Raw genomic sequence first — 22,198 nt, 5'->3', positions numbered from 1 at the left:
CAAGAAATTACCTAGCCAAAAATGTAATTTTAAAAATCAATTGGCTGTTTTACTCTTTAGATTTACTGAATGGTCCTCTTAAATATTACTATCGTCCCTGCTTCCACCACCTCCTCTGGCAGCGAGTTTCAGGCACCCACTACCCTCAGACAGAAAAAAATTGGTTTTATTTATCTGACCAGTGCAGAATGTTGGGTGGCATGGTGACTCAATGGTTGGCACTACTGTCTCACAGCGCCAGTGACCCGGGTTCACTTACGACCCTGTCTGTGTGGAGTTCGTATATTCTCCCCGTGACTGCGTGGGTTTCCTCCGGGACCTCGGGTTTCCTCCCAGAGCCCAATGATGTGCATGATAAAATTGCCCCTTAGTGTCAGGGGATTTGCAGGTTCGGTGGGGTTACAGGGCTAGGTTGGGGAGTGGGCTGAGGCGGAATGCTCTTTCAGAAGGTTGGTGCAGATTCAATGGGCCGAATGGCCTCCTCCTACACTAGGGATTCTGTGGTTCTATTCTATTCTACCTATATTAGCTCAATTATATGAAGACAGAATGGTGACTAAGTTAGTTCATTGCCTTTTTGAATCCAACATAGACAGGTTGGTATTTAGGTTTCCTCCACCTGACTAAAAGATCCTATATAGTTTTGAGTATTTTTAAAAAAATGAACATTTTGTTGAGGTATTTTTGGTATAGTGACAACAACAAAATGAACCATATACATGAAACCATAAACATAGTACAAAAGCCGGTTACCTCCCATACAGGTCCCACCCTTATTGACCCCCTACTCTAATCTAAACTAATCTCTCTCTCTCTCTCTCTCTCTCTCTCTCTCTCTCTCGCTCTCTCTTTTTCTCCCCCCCCCCCCCCCCCCCCCAAAATCTGCTGACGATTAATTTCCCGCAAAGAAGTCGACGAACGGTTGCCACCTCCGGGTGAACCCTAGTGACCCTCTCAAGGCGAACTTGATTATCTCAAAACAGAGAAAGCTAGCCATGTCCGAAAGCCAGGTCTCTGACTTCGCGGGCTTTGAGTCCCTCCATGCTAATAGTATCCGTCTCCGGGCTACCAGGGAAGCAAATGCCAGAACGCCTGCCTCTTACTCCTGGATTTCTGGGTCTTCTGACACCCCGAAAATCGCCACCTCTGGACTCAGTGCCATCCTTGTTTTTAACATCGTGGACATGATGTCCGCAAACCCCTGCCAAAATCCCCTAAGCTTTGGACATGTCCAAAACATGTGGCCATGGTTCGCTGGTCCTCCCGCACATTTTGCGCACCTGTCCTCCACCCCAAAGAATCTGCCCATCCGGCCACTGTCATGTGAGCCCGGTGAACAACCTTAAATTGTATCAGGCTGAGCCTGGCACATGTTGCAGACGCGTTGACTCTACTCAACGCATCCGCCCCATTAGACCATCCTCTATCTCACCTCCCAGCTCCTCCTCCCACTTGCGCTTCATTCAGTTCCTCGGTCTGCGTCTCCTCCGACCCCATAAGCTCCTTATAAATGTCCGAGGCGCTCCCTTCTCCTACCTACCCTCTGGAAACTACCCTGTCCTGAAGCCCCCTTAACGGCAGGAGTGGGAAGGTTGACACCTGTTTACGAAGGAAGTCCCGCACCTGCAGATACCTGAATTTGTTTCTCCTCGCCAACCCAAACTTTTCCTCCAATGCCCATATACTCGGAAAGCTCCCTTCTATGAACATGTCCCCCATCCTCTCAATCCCTACTCTCCGCCATAACTGGAACCCCCCGTCCATACTTCCCGGGGCAAACCGGTGATTATCACAGATTGGGGCCCAGACCAATGCTCCCACTACTCCCACATGCCGATCCACTGGCCCCAAACTCTCAGGGCCGCCACCACCACTGGACTGATGGAGTACCGTGCTGGCGGGAACGGCAGAGGCGCAGTTACCAACGCCCCCAAACTGCCCTTACATGAAGCCGCCTCCAAATGCACCCATGCCGACCCCTCCCCCACCACCCACTTCCTGATCATGGCTATATTAGTCGCCCAGTAATAGTTGCTAAAATTTGGCAGCGCCAGCCCGCCGTCTCCCCGACTCCACTCAAGCAATACCTTCCGTACTCGTGGGGTCTTGCCCTCCCAGACGATGCCCGCGATCACACTGTTGACCCACTTAAAAAAGGGCCGCGGAATAAAGATCGGGAGACACTGAAATACAAATAGGAATCTCGGGAGGACCGTCATCTTCACCATCTGCACCCTCCCAGCTAATGACAACGGAAGCGTGGCCCATCTCCGAAAACCATCCTTCATTTGGTCTACCAGCCAGGCCAGATTCAACTTATGCAGCCGGTCCCATTCCCGCGCCACTTGGATATCTAGGTACCTATAGCTTCCCTTTACTAACCTAAACGGCAGCTCTCCCAGTCACCTCTCCTAACCCCTCGCCTAGACCACAAACATCTCGTTCTTTCCCATATTAAGCTTATACCCCAAAAAACGGCCAAATTCCCCTAGAATCCTCATGATTTCTTCCATCCCCTCTATTGGGTCCGAAACGTACAGAAGCAGGTCTGATACAGTAACCTGACTCAGTCAATAAAGCCCCGCCCGAATCTGAAGCGTTCCACTATCTCCCACAGATAGTCAGATTCTACCCGATCAAAAGCCATTTATGCATCCATAGCGATCACTACCTCCACGTCCCTACCTTCCGGGGGCATCGTGATCACATTTAACAGCCTTCTTACATTGGCCACCAACTGCCTGCCCTTAACAAACCCCGTCTGGTCCTCCCCAATAACATCCAGAAAACAATCCTCGATCCTGGAGGACAAGAATTTGGCCAGCAACTTGGCATCTACATTCAACAGGGAGATCGGCCTATAGGACCCACACAGCTCCGGGTTCTTGCCCCGCTTAAGAATCAGCGAAATCGTTGCCTGTGACATCGTCGGGGGCAACACCCCTCTTTCCCTTGCCTCATTGAACATCCTCAACAACACCGGCCCCAATATCCCCGAGAATGATTTATAAAACTCCACTGGGTACCTGTCCGAACCTGGGGCTTTACCCGCCTGCATGGCCTTCAAGCCCTCCACTATCTCCTCCAGCCGGATTGGGGCCCCCAGCCCTTCTACCCGCTCCCCGTACACCTTTGGAAATTCAGTCCCTCCAATAAGTGCCTCATCTCCTCTGGCCCCGTAGGGGGTTCCGACCTGTACAGCCTGCTGTAGAAATCCCTAAACGCCTTGTTCATCCCCACTGAATCACCAACCAGGTTCCCATCTCCGTCCTTTACTTTCCCTATCTCCCTAGGTGCCATCCTCTTCCTAGGCTTCTGTGCAAGCATTCTGCTGGCCTTCTCTCCATGTTCATAGATCGCCCCCTCGCCTTTCTCAGCTGTTTCACCGCCCTCCCTGTGGTCAGCAAGCTAAACTCCGCCTGTAACCTCCGCCGTTCCCTTAAAAGCCCTGCCTCTGGGGTCTCCGCATACCTCCTATCAATCTGTAGTAACTCCTTTACCAGCCGGTCCGTCTCTTCCCTGTCCACCTTCTCCCTATGGGCCCGGATTGAGATCAGCTCCCCGTGACCACCGCCTTCAGTGCTTAGTTTTGAGTATTTTAACCAAGTTCTTATTGGCTGAAAACTCGTGGCACAAAATTGCTTCGAATTTGGCACTAAATTGATATCTTATTTGCATGTTGCAGTATTTGATGAATGAAATTGAAAATGCAAATAGATGCATTAGACAATACTTCTGATCATTTTAAGACTTTCTTTGTTTAGATGCAGTTCCTTAAATATAATATTGCATTTTATATAACTGCCACCTGAGTGAAAGACTGTATCGTTGATTGTTTTTAAAAAAAATAATAATTTTACGTTACTGGTTAGGCCAGCATTTATTGCTCATCCCTTGTTGCCCTTCAGAAGGTGGTGGTGAATTTCCGCCTTGAACCGCTGCAGTCCTTCAGGTTCGGGTGTGGGTATACCCAATGTGCTGTTGGGGAGGGAGTTCCAGGATTTTGTCCCAGCGACAGCGAAGGAACGGTGATATATTTCTAAGTCAGAGTGGTAAGTGACTTGGAGGGAAATCTCCAGATGGTGGGGTTCTAGGCATCTGCTGCTCTTGTCCTTCTAGATGCTTGTGGTCGTGGGTTTGAAAGGTGCTATTTAAGGAACCCTGGTGAGTTACCGCAGTACATCTTGTAGATGGTACACAAGGCTGCCACTGTCTGTCTGTGGTGGAGGGTTTCAATGTTTGTCGCAGGAGGAGTAATCAAGCGGGCTGCTTTGTCCTGGATGGTGTCGCGCTTCTTGAGTGTTGTTGGAGCTGCATTCGTCCAGGCAAGTGGAGAGTATTCCATCACACGCCTGACTTGTGTCTTGTAGATGTGGGGGCGGGGGGCGGGATCAAGAGGTGAGTTACTCACCATAGGATTCCTAGCCTTAGACCTGCTCTGGTAGCCACAGAACTAAATGGCTAGTCCAGTTCAATTTCTGATCAATGGTAACCCCCCGGATGTTGATAGTGGGGGATTCAGCGATGGTAGTGCCATTGAATGTCAAGGGACGATTTTTCTTGTAGGAGATGGTCATTGCCTGACATTTGTGTGGAGCAAATGTAACTTCAGTAGCTAGTATGACTATCCTGGTTGACCTGTGCCTTAAAGTGCATCAGTTCCTGTTTGTCCCAAATAGTTTGTTTTTATACAGATGGAGGAGCTTAATGTTTCTTTGCTGTTATAAAGAGAAAAAAGTCAACAATAGAGTTGCAAGCAATCTTCCCTGTAAGCACAGCAACTTCAGGTCCCTGTTCAGTCTCCACACAAATAAGCTCCTTTTATACGTGCAAAGAATTTAAAGAGGTCCATCACTTGTATAAATCACCTGTGCATTCTCAAAAAAGAATTGAGGGGATATTTGTTTCAGGCAGGAAGGTGGAGTTAGAATCATAGAAGCATAGAATTTACACTGCAGAAGGTGGCCATTCAGCCCATCGGTTCTGCACCAGCGCTTGGAAATAGCACCCTACTTAAGCCCACGCCTCCACCCTATCCCTGTAACCCAGTCACCCCACCTAACCTTTTAGAAACTAAGGGGCAATTTAGCATGGCCAATCCACCTAAACCGCACAGCTCTGGACTGTGGGAGAAAACCGGAGCACCCGAAGGAAACCCACACAGTCACGGGGAGAAAGTGCAAACTCCACACACACAGTTAGCTGAGGCCGGAATTAAACCAGTGTTCCTGGAGCTGTGAGGCAGCAGTGCTAACCACTGTGCCACCATGTTGGAAGTAGATCATTAGCCATGGCCTTAATGAATGACAGTAGGCCTGAAGCACTAAATGATTCGCACCTATCAAACCTTAATTTTCCCAAAACTAAAAATCACCTCTAAAATTTAACACGAACTAAGAATAAGATATTTGCAACACTGGCCATAAACATTCACCTCCTCTAACCATGTTTCTCCCAACTTAAAAAGTCTTTTTTATTACAATCCCAGTCGATTAACAATTAGCTGAACCATTTGAATATAACACAAACAATAGGTTGTAGAAACTGAGATAAATGCAACTAAAGCAACTTGGAGTCTATTACAGTTAAAGGTTGGGGCCATGTTGACTTAATGTGTTCACAGCTAGGAAAGTAAGATCCTAAAACAGGTGGGTTTACATAACTGAAGAACTGGTGACATGGTATCTACAGCGCTTGCAAAGAAGTGCAGTCCAGAGAGATGTTGTGTTTTAGGAGTTAGAAATAATTAGTTTAAAAGCACTCTGTGAACACCGAAAGGCTATGTTGTCATGGAGATGAGTGGAGCTTAAGAAGGTCCTCTGGTTTCATTTATCCAAGTATTCTGTAGCAATGGGAAGAGGCCATCTTGAAAAGTTGTTGCTTTTAGCAGGCTCCAGGCAGTTAAGATTCAGTAAAGTCCTGGGTGCCATTCATAGCACAGTGGCGTCATGAGACTGGAGTTTGTAGAAGCCCAGGGGCAATATTGACCTAGTGAAGCTAATGGTCTAGGAAAGAGTTGGAATTGTGCTGCTAATTAAAGGTGGGAGTGCAGCTTTGTGAATCCGTGGAATACAGTCTCTGGAGAAGAGATTTAACGATTGGAAGATGTGATGTGGAGATGCCAGCGTTGGACTGGAGTGAGCACAGTAAGAAGTCTTACACCAGGTTAAAGTCCAACAGGTTTGTTTCGAATCACTAGCTTTCGGAGCACAGATCCTTCCTCAGGTGAATGAAGAGGTGGGTTCCAAAAACATATATATGGACAAAGTCAATGATGCAAGACGATATTTTGAATGTGAGTCTTTGCAGGTAATTGTCTTTAGAGGTCCAGACGGAGCAACTGGAGAGAGGGATAATCACAGGTTAAAGAGGTGTGAATTGTCATAAGCCAGGACAGATGGTAGGATTTTGCAAGCCCATGCCAGTTAGTGGAGGGGTGAATGTAATGTGACATAACTGCCTGCTGCCTGGGGAAAGCGGGCAGCATAATCAAAGACCCCTCCCACCCGGCCTTCTCACTCTTCCATCTTCTCCCATTGGGCAGCAGATACAAAAGTCTGAGAACACGCACGAACAGACTCAAAAACAGCTTCCCCACTGTTACCAGACTCCTAAACGACTCTCTTATGGACTGACCTCATTAACACTACACCCCCTGTATGCTTTACCCGATGCCGGTGTTATGTAGTTCCATCGTGTACCTTGTGTTGCCCTATTATGTATTTTCTTTTATTTCCTTTTCTTTTCATTTACTTAATGACCTGCTGAGCTGCTTGCAGAAAAATACTTTTCACTGTACTTTGTGATGCACGATCAATGACTACTAAAGCGAGGTTGTAGTCCAACTGAAGGCTTTAATAAGCTAGATGTTTCCTCCAGCAGCTCGGGTACAGAAAGAAGGCTGCTGGGGCGGCATGGGCTCTTATACCCCACCTTGCAGGGCGGAGCTACCATACAGCTTGACCAATGGGAAACATACAATATCTACCAATGGTGTTCCAGCATTACTCTGTACCGTAATACCTCTACACAGACTACCATATTCACCCCCTGTTAAAAAAGAGTCCAGCGGGGGTGGTGGCCTGATATTACAACATGGTAACGTGGTAGAAGTTATGGTTATGGAGGTACCGTAATACCTCCGTACAGTGTTTTGTCTTATTGTCGTAACTATTTACAATTTCACAATTAACTATATGCACTTTAAGATGAAGCAATCAGTCGATCGGGGGCCCTGGTCGTCCTTGTGATCGTCGAAGCTTTGGTGGTGACGCTGGTGGAGGCTCGGGTGTCTGTGACTCTGGGAGCGTGGCCTCGATCTCTGTGGCAGCTTCAACACCCCTAGACGGCGCTGGTGGGGAAGCTGATTGACCTGGGAAGGGAATGTCTGCGGGGTGTGTCGGTGGGGGGGGGTCTAGACGGGGCCGGTGGAAGAACCGATCCTCCTGGGAAGGGGGCGGCTGTAAAGTGCACCAGTGGGAGGGAGGGTGAGACTGGTGGCTGGAGTGTGCATGGGAATCCGGCGGGCACCAGGTCTCGTAGGGAGACCGTATCTTGTCGGCAGTTGGGGTACGCCACGTAGGTGTACTGGGGGTTAGCGTGGAGAAGATGGTCCCTCTCGACCAACGGGTCCGACTTGTGCGCCCGCACGTGTTTTTGGAGCAAGGATGGGTTAGGGAGCTGCCAGCCAGGTCGGGAGCGAGGTCCCAGAGGAGGACTTCCTGGGAAGACAAGGAGATGTTCGTGAGGTGTTTGGTTGGTCATGGTACAAAGCAGTGACCAGATGGAGTGGAGGGCATCCGGGAGGACTTCCTGCCAGCGGAAGACTGGGAGATTCCTGGACCGTAGGGCCAGTAGGACGGTCTTCCAGACTGTTCCGTTCTCCCTCTCTACCTGTCCGTTACCCCGGGAATTGTAACTGGTCGTCCTGCTCGAGGCAATGCCCTTGCTGAGCAGGAATTGACGCAGTTCGTCGCTCATATAGGAGGACCCCCTATCACTATGTATGTATGATGTGGAGATGCCGGCGTTGGACTGGGGTAAGCACAGTACGAAGTCTTACAACACCAGGTTAAAGTCCAACAGGTTTGTTTCGATGTCACTAGCTTTCGGAGCGCTGCTCCTTCCTCGGGTGAATGAAGAGGTATGTTCCAGAAACACACATATAGACAAATTCAAAGATGCCAAACAATGCTTGGAATGCGACCATTGGCGGGTGATTAAATCTTTACAGATCCAGAGATGGGGTATCCCCAGGTTAAAGAGGTGTGAATTGTATCAAGCCAGGACAGTTGGTAGGATTTCGCAGGCCAGATGGTGGAGGATGAATGTAATGCGACATGAATCCCAGGTCCCGGTTGAGGCCGCACTCGTGTGCGGAACTTGGCTATAAGTTTCTGCTCGGCGATTCTGCGTTGTCGCGCGTCCTGAATGCCGCCTTGGAGAACGCTTACCCGGACATCAGAGGCTGAATGCCCTTGACTGCTGAAGTGTTCCCCGACTGGAAGGGAACATTCCTGCCTGGTGATTGTTGCATGATGTCCGTTCATTCGCTGCGACAACGAATGAACGGACATCGCGCAACAATCACCAGGCAGGAATGTTCCCTTCCAGTCGGGGAACACTTCAGCAGTCAAGGGCATTCAGCCTCTGATGTCCGGGTAAACGTTCTCCAAGGCGGCCTTCAGGACGCGCGACAATGCAGAATCGCCGAGCAGAAACTTATAGCCAAGTTCCGCACACATGAGTGCGGCCTCAACCGGGACCTGGGATTCATGTCGCATTACATTCATCTCCCACCATCTGGCCTGCGAAATCGTACCAACTGTCCTGGCTTGACACAATTCACACCTCTTTAAACTGGGGTTACCCCATCTTTGGATCTGTAAAGATTTAATCACCTAATGGTCGCATTCCAAGCATTGTTTGGCATCTTTGAATTTGTCTATATATGTGTTTCTGGAATTCTCTTCATTCACCTGAGGAAGGAGCAGCGCTCCGAAAGCTAGTGACATCGAAACAAACCTGTTGGACTTTAACCTGGTGTTGTAAGACTTTGTACTATGTATGTAAGCGGGGAACCCGAACAGCGTAAAGATGCTATGGAGGGCCTTGATGGTGGTGGTTGCGGTCATGTCGGGGCAGGGGATGGCGAATGGGAACCGGGAGTACTCATCAGTCGCGTTCAGGAAGTACGTGTTGCGGTCGGTGGAGGGGAGGGGGCCTTTGAAGTCTATACTGAGGCGTTCAAAGGGACGGGAAGCCTTTTTCTGGTGCGCTTTCTCTGGCCTGCTGAAGTGCGATTTGCACTCTGCGCAGATTTGGCAATTCCTGGTGGCTGTCCTGACCTCCTCGATGGAGTAGGGCAGGTTGCAGGCCTTGATAAAGTGGAAGAAGCGAGTGACCCCCGGGTGGCAGAGGTACTCGTGGAGGGCTCAGAGGCGGTCCACTTGTGCGTTGGCACATGTGCCGCGGGACAGGGCATCAGGAGGCTCGTTTAACTTCCCGGGACGATACAAGATCTTGTAGTTATAGGTGGAGAGTTCAAGGAGAGTCGGGGGCTGTTTAGCACAGGGCTAAATCGTTGGCTTTGAAAGCAGACCAAGGCAGGCCAGCAGCACGGTTCAATTCCTGTAACAGCCTCCCCGAACAGGCGCCGGAATGTGACGACAAGGGGCTTTTCACAGTAACTTCATTTGAAGCCTACTTGTGACAATAAGCCATTTTCATTTTCATTTCATTTTCCTCCACCGCAAGATCTTATCGTTTTTTATCTTGCCCCGCTGTGCATTATCGAACATGAAGGCGACCGACCGTTGGTCAGTGAGGAAAGTGAATCTCCTGCCGGGCAGGTAATGCCTCCAATGTCACACAGCTTCTACTATGGCCTGGGCCTCCTTTTCGACTGAGGAGTGGCGGATTTCGGAAGCATGGAGGGTACGTGAGAAGAAGGCCACGGGTCTGCCCGCTTGGTTGAGGGTGGCCGCCAGAGCTACGTCGGACGGGTCGCTCTCGACCTGGAAGGGAAGGGACTCGTCGATGGCGTGCATCGTGGTCTTTGCAATGTCTGCTTTGATGCGGCTGAAGGCCTGGCGGGCCTCTATCGACAGGGGAAAAACTGTGGATTGGATCAGGGGATGGGCCTTGTCCGCATAGTTGGGGACCCACTGGGCATAGTAAGAAAAAAGCCTAGGCAGCGCTTCAGGGCCTTGGAGCAGTGAGGGAGGGGGAACTCCATAAGGGGGCGCATGCGTTCAGGGTCGGGGCCGATAACTCCATTTCGCACTACGTAGCCGAGGATGGCTAGGCAGTCGGTGCTAAACACTCATTTATCCTTGTTATACGTAAGGTTAAGGATCTTTGCGGTCTGGAGGAATTTTCGGAGGTTGGTGTCGTGGTCCGGCTGGTCGTGGCTGCAGATGGTGACGTTATCGAGATACGGGAATGTTGCCTGTAAACCGTACCGGTCAACCATTCGGTCCATCTCGTGCTGGAAGACCGAGACCCCGTTAGTGACACCGAAGGGAACCCTTAAGAAGTGGTAGAGCCGCCCATCTGCCTCGAAAGCAGTGTACTTGCGGTCACTAGTGCGGATGGGGAGCTGGTGGTAGGCGGACTTAAGATCCACCGTGGAGAAGACCCTGTAATGCGCGATCCTGTTTACCAGGTCGGATATGCGGGGAAGAGGGTATGCGTCCAGCTGCGTAAACCTGTTCATGATCTGACTGTTGTCGATGACCACCCTATGCTTCTCCCCGGTCTTTTCCACCACTACTTGAGCTTTCCAGGGACTGTTGCTAGCTTCAATGACGCCTTCCCTCAGTAGCCGTTGGACCTCTGATCTAATAACGATCCGATCCAGGGCACTGTATCGTCTGCTCCTGGTGGCGACGGGTTTGCAATCTGGGGTGAGGTTCGCAAACAGGGAAGGCGGATCGACCTTGAGGGTCGCGAGGCTGCAGACAATGAGAGGGGGTATAGGGCCACCGAATTTGAAAGTTAGACTTTGGAAGTTGCAGTGGAAGTCTAACCCTAGGAGTGTGGCCGTGCAGAGGTGGGGAAGGATGTAGAGCCGGTAATTTTTAAACTCCCTTCCCTGGACCGTGAGGTTTGCTACACACAACCCCTTTATCTCTACTGATTTTTTGATTAACGTAGTGGACGGGGAGAGAACAGCGCCTTACCGTGTCAGGGTGTATGAAGCTCTCCGTGCTCCCAGAGTCAATTAAGCAGGACTTCTCGTGCCCGTTGATTAGTACCGTTGTTGTAGCAGTTGAGAGTGTTCGAGGTCAGGACTGGTCCAGGGTCACCGAGGCTAATTGCGGCAGCAGTTGAGTTTTCTCTTCGGGCGATGTGTGGTCAGCCGAGCTGGGGTGCTGGGAGTCCATCCAAGATGGCGGCGCCCATTGGTCGCACATGGCTGGGGGTGCACAAAATGGCGACGCCCATCCATCACCCGTGGCGTCCGCGGGACAAGATGGCGGCACCCGGAGGCCGCACGTGGCTCTGTAGGAGAAAGATGGCGGCGCCTGCTGGCCGCACGGGGGCCGTGGAGAGGATTGTGGTGGCGGTCCGCATTCGCCACCGGAGACCGCAGCGACTGCCCGGGCCTGGCATACCACCACGAAGTGGCCCTTTTTTACCGCATCCCTTGTAGGTGGATGCGCGGGCCGGACAGCGCTGCTGGGGGTGCTTGGCCTGCCCGCAAAAATAGCAGCGGGGCCCCCCAGGGTTGCCAGGCAGTCTTGCAGCACAAGCATGTGGGGGGATGGGCAATGTCTCGGGGTCGGCTGCGGGAGGGTTCCACGCTGCCCAGGGCGTTGCCGCGCGGTCGGGGACGTAAGCGCGGGCGTTTCGGGAGGCCACATCCAGGGAGCCGGCAAGGGTCTGTGCCTCCTTGAGGCCTAGGGTGTCTTTCTCCAGCAATCGCTGGCGGATTTGGGAGGACAGCATAACTGCAACAAAAGCATCTCGGATCAAAAGTTCTGTGTGGCCGCTCGCTGAAACTTGCGGGCAGCTGCAGTTTCTCCCCAATACCAGGTGCGCACGGTAGAATTCTTCCAGCGATTTCCCCAGGGATTTGTCGCCTCGTCACTAGCAGATGTCGGGCGTAGACCTGGTTTACTGGGCGAATATAATGTCATTTTAGCAGCTTAGTTGCTGCATCGAAGTCGTCCGCGTCCTTGATGAGGGTGTAAATTTCTGGGCTCACCCTCGAATGCAGGACTTGCAATTTCTGTTCTCCCGTGGGTGTGTTTTCGGCTGTTCCGAGATATCCGTTAAAACACGCCAGCCAGTGCTTGAAGGTTGCTGCTGAGTTTGCCGCGTGGGAGCTGAGTTGCAGACACTCCGGCTTGATTCGGAGCTCCATCCTTTTAAATCTAGCTTAATAAATTGATGCACGATCAATGACTACTAAAGCGAGGTTGTAGTCCAACTTTAATAAGCTAGATGTTTCCCCCAGCAGCTCAGGTACAGAAAGAAGGCTGCTAGGGCGGCACGGGCTCTTATACCCCGCCTTGCAGGGCGGAGCTACTATACAGCTTGACCAATGGGAAACATACAATATCTACCAATGGTGTTCCAGCATTACTCTGTACCGCAATACCTCTACACAGACTACCACACTTTGGTACACGTGACAATAAACAAATCCAATCCAACATGAATTTAAGGTCCCGGTTGAGGCCTTACTCATGTGTGCGGAACTTGGCTGTAAGTTTCTGCTCGATTGGAAGATGGACAGTTATTAAGGCAGTCTGATTCAGACTTGTCTTGAGAAAATTCAGAGGCTGGCGACCGGATTCTCAGTTTTTGAGCCGAAGTGTCACGACAAAGCAGGATTCGCGGAGTTCTACAACAGCAAAAATGGCGCCACACCTGGACCGATTTGATGACTATTAAGGGGTTACCATTGGTATCACGTTGAACACAATCAATTTAAATGAGAAACTGTGCAGGCTTTGCTGTGTCCGGGTTTGGCATTCAGGAGGCTGACAGGATGCAGCCGTATGTACACATTTCACTCCCCACATACACCATCCCAGCCAACAAGATGGCAGCAAGGTGGAACTGGAGACAGCAAGGAAAAGACTGAAGGAGGACCGCTGAACCTGCAGCCCCCTCACTGCAGCAGAACAGAGGTCATTGGACATGGCCAGCGGGCCTAAAGAAAGGGCAGTTGCTGGGGTGGAGTTCGATGAAGTGAGATCCTGCTGAGTTGCGGTTGAGAGTTTGGCTCAAGATGGATTGGAACTTTATGGGAAAAACAAAATGTTAGGTAAAGCTTTGTGTGAAGAAATGTCAAGACAGGCTTTCACAGGCTTCTGATAGCAAGCTAAAAAATGTCAAGACAGGCTTTCAAAGGCTTCTGATAACAAGGTTGTTTTAGTACCAGACAAATTGCCGACGGCCTTGGGAAGGGTTGCGCTAGGCTTGAAAATAATCATAAATTAGCTAAAAGGCACAGATGGAATGCGAGGGAGCTGCCCTCAGAAATGAGCCAAAAACTGTATAAGAACTGCTGTTAGATGTATTGGCTTTGGCCTGCTGTTGTAACTCTCAAGAGATACAGTGGTCTTAGCCCCGGCCGAGAAATAAACATATGTTAAAGTAACGAGGTGTTCGACTGATCATTTCATCCGGATTCGCTGCAAAAGAATCCTCACGGTTACCCCGCTCACACCACCCCCATATCCCTGCTCCACCACACACATGCACCGGTTCAGCAGGTGGAGGTAGGAACTCGGGTTGGAGGGCAGCCCGACCCCAGGGCCTAGCTGCTGTCCAGATGGCTTTAAGGCGGTCTCATCGATTGTGGAGATGCAGTCGCAAAGCCAGGGACTACATGTGGGGTTGTCAGTGAGCATCCAGCACCTGCAGGTGCAGTAGGCGACGTCCAACTGTGCGCAGGAGCAGGAGGTGGTGCCGACCAAACCAACACTGCACAGGTGGCTTCCGCGGTGGAGGCCTTGGGGGTGGAGGTTTTGACCATGGATCAACATGTTCAGCGCTTGGGGAACACTGTGCAGGCGGTGGCCAAGGCCCAGGACAGGGCTGCCCACTCAGAGGGAGATGGCTCAGTAACTGGCTGATGTTGGGCACACCCAAAAGGTGGTGGCACAGTCACAGCATGATGTGGCACAGTCCAAGATGGAGGTGGTCCATTCTTTGTTCCATGGTCGTGAGCATGAGATCCTGGTCGAGACTGCAGCGGGTCTCCAGGACTGGCAGTCCCAGACGGGGGAGCCTCCGAGGTTAATTCCACTCAGGCACCCCGAGGCTGGAGGAGGTGATGAGGCCCGTGCCGGCGACTCCTGCAGGGGAGGTACCGGAATATCACCACCTCGCGTTCATCCTCCTCCACATCACCCCTCTGCTGTGCGATGTTGCGGAGGACGCCATCACGATGTGGGTGACCCTCCCAGCGCTATACTAGAGGGCTCCTCCCGAGGGGTCCATTCTGCCGAAGCACTGCTCGATCACTCCCCTGGTCGTTGCATGGGCGTCGTTGTAGCGAGTCACCACGTCAGTCTGTGGCCTGTGGATAGCGTCATCAGCCACGACCGCAGTGGGTAATGCTTGTTGCCAAGGAGCCATTCCCCCAGCTGGTGGTGCGCCTCGAAGAGGCCAAGAGTTGTCGAGTGTGCCAGGTTGAAGGTGTCATGCACACTGCCCGGGTATTGGGCGCAGACGTTCACGATGCGCAGCTGGTGGTCACTACCAGCCCTGTTGCCCGGGTATCCTTGTGGGCTCTGTCCACATAAATATGACGATGTGGATGCACCTGTGCACCGAGCTCTGAGAGATTCCGGATGGTTCCCCACTCGGCGCCTGGAAGGACGCCGTGGCATTGATGTTCAGGACAACTGTCCACCTTGATGGCCACCGGAGTGGATGCCTCCCCCATTCCTCCGCGGTGCCAGGTGCGCCATGACGTGGCAGATATGTCGCACTTTCCCCAAGCTCAGCTGGTGTCTTCGCCGACATGCCTGCTGCGGCAGGTCCTTGAATCACAGGCGTGCCGGTACATGCAAGGCTTCATGCTGTGCCTCCTCTTCTTCTTCGGTCTGTTGGGAAGCCTGCTCTCCATCCTCAGCGGTTGCCTCTTGTTCCTTTGGGGCACATTCTGCTGCTACAGCTTCTTCCTCCTCGAGCAGCTCCAGCTCGTAAAAGCCCTGGGCTGTGGCGACTATGAAGAAGGCGACCTTCGCTAGTTGAATTCCAATATCCATTGTCTGCAGAGGGCGAAAGGCTGACATGTTAGCATGGTGTGTACCCCGTCCAACGGGCTACACGGTGGCCCCCAGTTGGCACTGTGGTCCAGGCTCCCGCATGGGACCTGAGCATTACTGGCTTGGCCAGCATTTATTGCCTGTCCCTAACTGCTCTCCAGTGGATCTGGAGTCACATATAAACCATTAGTGAACCTGGGCGTTTACAATAATCGACAATGGTTTTGAGGTCATCGTTAGACTTTTAATTCCAGATTTTTATTGAATTCAAATTTCATCATCTGCTGTGGTGAGATTTGAGCCAGGCAGCACAGTAGCTGTGGATAGCACTGTGGCTTCACAGCGCCAGGGTCCCAGGTTTGATTCACCTCTGGGTCACTGTCTATGCGGAGTCTGCACGTTCTCCCCGTGTCTGCGTAGGTTTCGTCCAGGTGCTCCGGTTTCCTCCCACAGTCCAAAGATGTGCAGGTCAGGTGGATTGGCCATGATAAATTGCCCTTAGTGACCAAAAAAAAAGGTTAGGAGGGGTTATTTGGTGACGGGGATAGAGTGGAGGTGAGGTCTTAAGTGGGTCGGTGCAGACTCGATGGGTGAATGGCCTCCTTCTGCACAGTATGTTCTATGTCCCCAGACCTTGCTCTGGGTGTCTGGTCAGTCCAGTGACAGTGCCACCGCCTTCCCTATCGTATGAGGTTGTAAATATTCAACTTGTGTGAAGACATGGGGCGGGATTCTCCATCCCGCCGCACCAGATTTCTGGTTCAGCATGCAGTCGGGATTCTCCGTTTCGCCAGCTGGTGTGGGCAGCCCCCCTGGGCTGCCGACAAAACGGAGAATCCTGACGGTCAGAAGCACTTGGTGACCCCTTTGTGTCTCTGCAGGTAAATCATGTTTAGTGAAGGGACATGGCATCACATTCAAATTAGGAGCAGGAATAAGCCACTTGGCCCCTCGAGCACACTCAACCATTTAGTAAGATCATGGCTGATCTGATTGTAACCTCAACTCCGCATTCCCGCCTACCCGGTAGAATGCTTCGAGCAAAGAAGGAGGCCATTTGGCCTGTTGCCTGTGCTACTCCATGACAATAGGTTGGCTCGTCCCACTCTGCGACCCTGCAAATTTATTCTCTCCACGTACTTGCCTTTTTAAAGCTACTATTGAATCTGCCTCCACCACACTCGAAGGCAGTACATATCTGTTGGTTAATTTAAGGCAGCTGCTAAATTTATTGATTCTACTGACATTCATAAACACTTCAAGTTTTGCTCTTGTGATTTGCAAGGTAGCACCAGAACCACTCAATTGAATTACTTGCTGTCTTGTACTAACTTACTGGATTGCCTTACCAGGCACACATTATCCTAGCTGAACTGTCCAATAGAGTTCTTCATTTGCATTAAAATATGTAGGTTTCTTAATCGGTTCCTTAAGACTCCCGGTTCATCAGTCATCTCCTACTATGGGTCTGACTCATCACTTTGCCTAAAAATAAAGGTATTACAATAGTAATAAATTTTAAGTATGATAATGGAATTGGACTAACGTTTACTTTGCGTGTAATGAAACAGATGGCAAAAACATATTCTACAATTAAAATGTATATTTTTATATAAAATGCCAAGCAGAAAATATTCTTGTGTGTGTGTATATATATATATATATATATAGCCTTCCTTGTAGTTTTATTTTGGTAAATAACTTCCTGCAGGAAATGGTGCTGCAGAACTGATCATTTTAACTTGCAATTTGCCTCATTATAGTGTTTCTTCTAGTAAGGCTCGCAGTGAATTGAATCCATTTAATCAGCTCAGCGAGTGAGTTCACTCTTCCAGTAATGCTCACAGACGAAGAAAGGTTAAATTATGTAGCAGTGGGATGGAAGCTGCGTGTACATTCATATGCTTGAACCATTAGATAGGCTTCATTCTGTCTTGAATTTAAGATGGATTCCTAGTTTATTATTCTCGAATGAGAAAATAATTCCGCTTTAAGTCTTTTCTCCAGCCACCAGAAAGCTATGGGTTCCTTTTTATGACCATGTTTTGAATAGAATTGCATTTTAATATCGCTGGCATTGTAAGGTAAGTGATATGAATTAAATGACTGTACAGTTTAATCTTCCATTTAATTTTCCATTCAGAGGGACCATGAATGCACAAGTAACCTTGGAGGATGCCCTGTCCAATGTTGACCTTTTGGAAGATCTACCATTGCCTGACCAACAGCCTTGTATCGAACCACCTCCTTCATCACTGTTATACCAAGTAAGAAGATTTCGAAAAAATTAAAATTCTTGCTTAATTCACAATCGTGCTAAATTAACTGATCTCTGGCATGGCAAAACAACAGTTCAGAATGATGCAGTTGATCTCATGCTATGAGTTAGTGAGGGGAAGAAATTACAATCGGCACGCCTGTCATTCAAGTGACCCATGCCAGAAAGTATGTGCGTGCACGGCCTGGACATGCAACATTTTTCTCTGGTTGCAAAATGATATGATAAAAAAGGTTGTTTTTTTTGAACGCATTTATTGAATTAGATTCTTAGTGACCAGAAGAATTCTTCCCTGATGATTGGGCTCATTTATGATGCCTTTTACAGTTGAATAATCTGCTGGCACAGCCTCTGTTCATACCTGAAGAAAGGCCCTTGGATGTGGTACTACAGGGCTGCAGATGTTCAACAAACTATTGCAGTAAGAAATGGTAGTTTCAGAATAGATTGGGAAAAGGAAACCCCACAATATTTCTCAAAGTAGAAGCTTGAGATTCTGGTGTTTGTATATCTAAAATGCACAAATACTCTTGAACGTTGTTCTGCGCTATTTCCCAAATTTTGCAAAGGTGTCCCATCTCTATTTTTATTCTTTCATGGGATTTGGGCATCGCTATCAATATGGGAGGTGGTGGCATAGTGGTGTTGTCATTGGACTGGTAATCCAAAGACCCAGAGTAATGTTCTGAATCCCACCATGGCAGATGGTGAAATTTGAATTCCGTAAAAATCTGAAATTAAAAGTCAAATGATCATGAAACCATTGTCGCTTGCTGCAAAAATCCACCTGGTTCACTAATGTCCTTTAGGGAAGTAAATCTACTACCCTTACCTGGCCTATATGTGACTCCAACCCAACAGCAATGTGGTTGACTCTTAAATGCCCTCTGAAATAGCTCAGCAAGCCACTCAGTTCAAGTGTAATTAGGGATGGGCAATAAATGCTGGCCCAGCCGGTCACCCACATCCACTGAATGAATAAAAAGATTGTTGCCCTTCCCTAATTGTCCTATCCCTGAGAGCAGTTAGGAGTTGACCTCTGGGTTACTAGTCCAGTGCCATTACCACTACACCACTGCCTACCATTACTGTGGGCAGGCTTTATTTAGTGTCAACTGTGTAATTAATATAAACACCTTGGGGAATGAAACCGTAATTTCTTCAGCAATCGACTTGCAAGTTTTTCCTGTGTTACCTTCATGTACTACTTGGATTGACAGACTAACCAGTGTTTTTTTTTCTCTCTAGCCAAATTTTAACACCAACTTTGAAGATAGAAATGCATTTGTTACAGGAATTGCAAGATACATTGAACAAGCAACAGTTCATTCTAGCATGGTAATGTAGATCTCAGCAAAATTAATTTCTTCTGTGCAGCCGTTCATCCCTTTGGGTCTGAGACTTAATTTGTGGCAGCACCAGTTTGACATTGCATGCGTCTCTTCCTGTGTATTTCCTGTGTTTTGTGGCAAGTTCCCAAACTTCAGCAGGGCAATTCTTATTTCTAAGAAAATCTGACCGGAGATCAGATCATAAGATACGATTTCTGTAGAACGCAAACACCGCTCGGTCCAACCAGTCTTCTCGTTGCTAACCTCCCTATAAGCAGTAGTGCTAATCCCATGTGCTTGTCTGAATCCTAAATTCCTTTCTCTTTCACCACCCAAATAACGTTTCCTGCAACATGATATGGCATTTTCTTCCGTGACCAACTTGGGTAACCGTACAACCCAACTGTAGATATATTTTTTTAAAAATCTAGCACATTAAGTCGTCTTATCCTTCACTATTCAACTGGTGGAAGCAGTTTGATTCCATCTATCCTTTCTACCACTTCAGAAATGTTAAATCCTCTCATCAAATTCCCTCTTGATTTCCTCCTCATATTAATTTGAACAGTACTTTGGGTTTGCAAATCTGGCAGCTTAGCTCAGTGGTCATATTCGGATCTGACTTTGTTCAGTCTAAGTTGATGTTTCAGTTGAATTCTGCATTACCGGAGAAGCTATCATTTCAGATGAATGTGCCTGCTTAGCTCTTGTTGCTATTTGAAAAGCAGGCAGTTCCCCTGCTGGCCTGGCTAACATTTATCGCACACCATGCTTGTGTAATCTGTGTATGCCATTGCCAGTTTTCTGTGGCAGTGCTTCAAAATTAATTCATAGGCTGTGAAGTGCTTTGGGAATTGGTGAGGATATGAAATACCATTAAGACTAGTTTTTAAGCTACTTTGTTTTAAGGGCACAGCAAACAAATACTGATTTCACTAGTGAAATTTTTAAGAATAACTCGTGTTGTGACGTAATTGTTTCTAAATCAGTATTTCTTTTAACACAATCAGAAAGTACTGCAAAATCTCAGAAGGTCTTGCACCATCTGTAGAAAAGGAAACATATTTAACGTTTTGATTCCACTACAATTCTTCAGAAGAAGTGTTGCATTGCACACACAATCTTAAACTCAGTTTCTCTCTGCACAGATACTGCCGGACCTGCTGTTTTTTTTACAGCACTTATGTTTTTATTTCCAATCTGCAGTATTTTGTTCCTCGTTTAACATGCTGGTTAATAATCTGCTTTGAGAGCCAGTAGTGTACTAAATAAGCACAGCTTACACTTTGCTCAGATTATGGTTTAGAGTGTCATTGTACAACACTGACTTTCCATTTTTGTTTTGCTTTCAGAATGAAATGCTGGAGGAGGGGCAGGAATATGCTGTTATGCTGTACACTTGGAGAAGTTGTTCAAGAGCTATTCCTCAGGTATTGCAACACTGATTTGGTGGAACACCTTTAAAATATATTCTTTAAAAGATTTTTGGAATATGGCCCGTTCTCTGCTGTTTTAAAAACAAAAATGTATTGGGGCAGTAATTGATATTGTGAACATTTAATTTGTCAACTTCATTGTAAAAGAAAGCTTTATAAATGAGTAAATTTTCAGTCAAACCTCTAGCAACTTCCTCTTATCAAGTTTGGGTTCCTTTTACAAGCAGGAACTCGGTCATTGTATCTTAATGTAGAGCAGCAAGTGTTGCAGGCCTTTTTGGTCGGCAGATAGGAATAAGTTCTAAATTCAGCAGCATTTGCAATATTATCAAAGGAACATTTTTGATTTTTTTATTGTTGAAAGTGACGTCCTTGGCCTGGTGATCACATTTTTCCAGTTTACTTTTTCTTCATCTGACGGTTTAATACTTTTAAGTTCAAATATTGGATTCACACTGAAGATTTTGACCTGAGAAATAATTCATCCCTGTGTCTGCTTCAAGTAACTATCAACAAAATCAAAACCAGAACTTGCTGTTATTCTGTTATCAAGATTTTTGTTTCACTTTCCCCTTCTGAAATGGCTTGGGCTTTTCAAATGGCCTGCAAGGACATTTACAGCACTCTGGAATGTTAGTATGTAACAAATTAGATCCACGGTTGTTTTTCCACAGGTTAAATGCAATGAACAGCCTAACAGGGTAGAAATTTATGAAAAGACAGTGGAAGTCCTTGAGCCAGAGGTCACTAAACTTATGAATTTCATGTATTTCCAGGTAAGCAATCAAAATATAATTATGCGGAGGAAAACCTATTTAGCCCACATCTGTCTAGAATAACTAATGTTTTCCCAGTGCAGCTTATAATTAATTAAATTACTTCAATTGCCTACACTACTCTCCATGGGAATCTATTGATTCATCTTATGAGAGGATATCCGTACTAAATTTGTCTTTTATTGGCATCAGCCTGTGACGCGTCTTGCTTTCACCAGTTGAAACAAATTGTTTTTGCATTTTCCATACTGTTGATTTATATTTAACTAAAATCGCAGCTTCCTTCAAGACTTGAAGAACCATGATTATCTCCAGCGTTTCTTTGTAACTCATACCTCTAAGACTGGAGATTATTAACCTTGTGGCTCTTTGCTTTGCCTCCAGGGCTAAATGATTCCAGAACTGGATGCAGGTGTAGTTTGACCAAAAAACTGTATTGTTTGATCACGACCTTTCATTCTAGTGTTTTGGCTGTTTGATAAGCATCCATAGAATTTACAGTGCAGAAGGAGGCCATTCGGCCCATCGAGTCTGCACCGGCTCTTGGAAAGAGCACCCTACCCATGGTCAACACCTCCACCCTATCCCCATAACCCAGTAACCCCACCCAACACTAAGGGCAATTTTGGACACGAAGGGCAATTTATCATGGCCAATCCACCTAACCTGCACATCTTTGGACTGTGGGAGGAAACCGGAGCACCCGGAGGAAACCCACGCACACACGGGAAGGATGTGCAGACTCTGCACAGACAGTGACCCAAGCCGGTATCGAACCTGGGACCCTGGAGCTGTGAAGCAATTGTGCTATCCACAATACTACGGTGCTGCCCTCAGTCTTTCTATTAACTTTGTTGACTGTTTGCTCATTGTTGGTTGGATTAAGACTCTTGGGATTTTTTCAACTTTACCTATCTGAACAACATCGTGGAGTGTTTATGTTGCCATTTTCCTTTCACAGTACAGGATTTTACATTTGTCTCCATTAAACTTCCATCTATTCTGCCCACTTGCAAATTTTGTTGCCTCATTCTGCAGTTTCCAAGCTGCTTTCTTCAATTCCACTACTGTTTGATATCATTTGCAAAGTTGGCCAATTTTCATTGGGTTCCTGAATACAAGAGGTCGGCCATACGGCCCCTTG

At 48.2% G+C, this 22,198-nt stretch overlaps 1 protein-coding gene across 2 annotated transcripts in view; it reads left to right on the top strand.

The window, feature by feature from the left end:
• The window catches only part of cyfip1 (cytoplasmic FMR1 interacting protein 1), a 275,966-nt gene that overhangs the window by 52,685 nt on the left and 201,083 nt on the right, over positions 1-22,198 (top strand). For both annotated transcript variants that reach the window (XM_072477252.1, XM_072477253.1), the window contains exons 2-5: positions 17,377-17,500; positions 18,760-18,849; positions 20,195-20,272; positions 20,953-21,054. In XM_072477252.1, coding sequence (XP_072333353.1) covers positions 17,384-17,500; positions 18,760-18,849; positions 20,195-20,272; positions 20,953-21,054 — 387 coding nt within the window. In that variant the 5' untranslated portion in view covers positions 17,377-17,383. The remainder of the gene's footprint in view (positions 1-17,376; positions 17,501-18,759; positions 18,850-20,194; positions 20,273-20,952; positions 21,055-22,198) is intronic.

The sequence above is a fragment of the Scyliorhinus torazame genome, chromosome 15 (assembly GCF_047496885.1).
Source record: "Scyliorhinus torazame isolate Kashiwa2021f chromosome 15, sScyTor2.1, whole genome shotgun sequence".
NCBI classification, from domain to species: Eukaryota; Metazoa; Chordata; class Chondrichthyes; order Carcharhiniformes; family Scyliorhinidae; genus Scyliorhinus; species Scyliorhinus torazame.
This window is presented reverse-complemented; position numbering and strand designations above follow the sequence as displayed.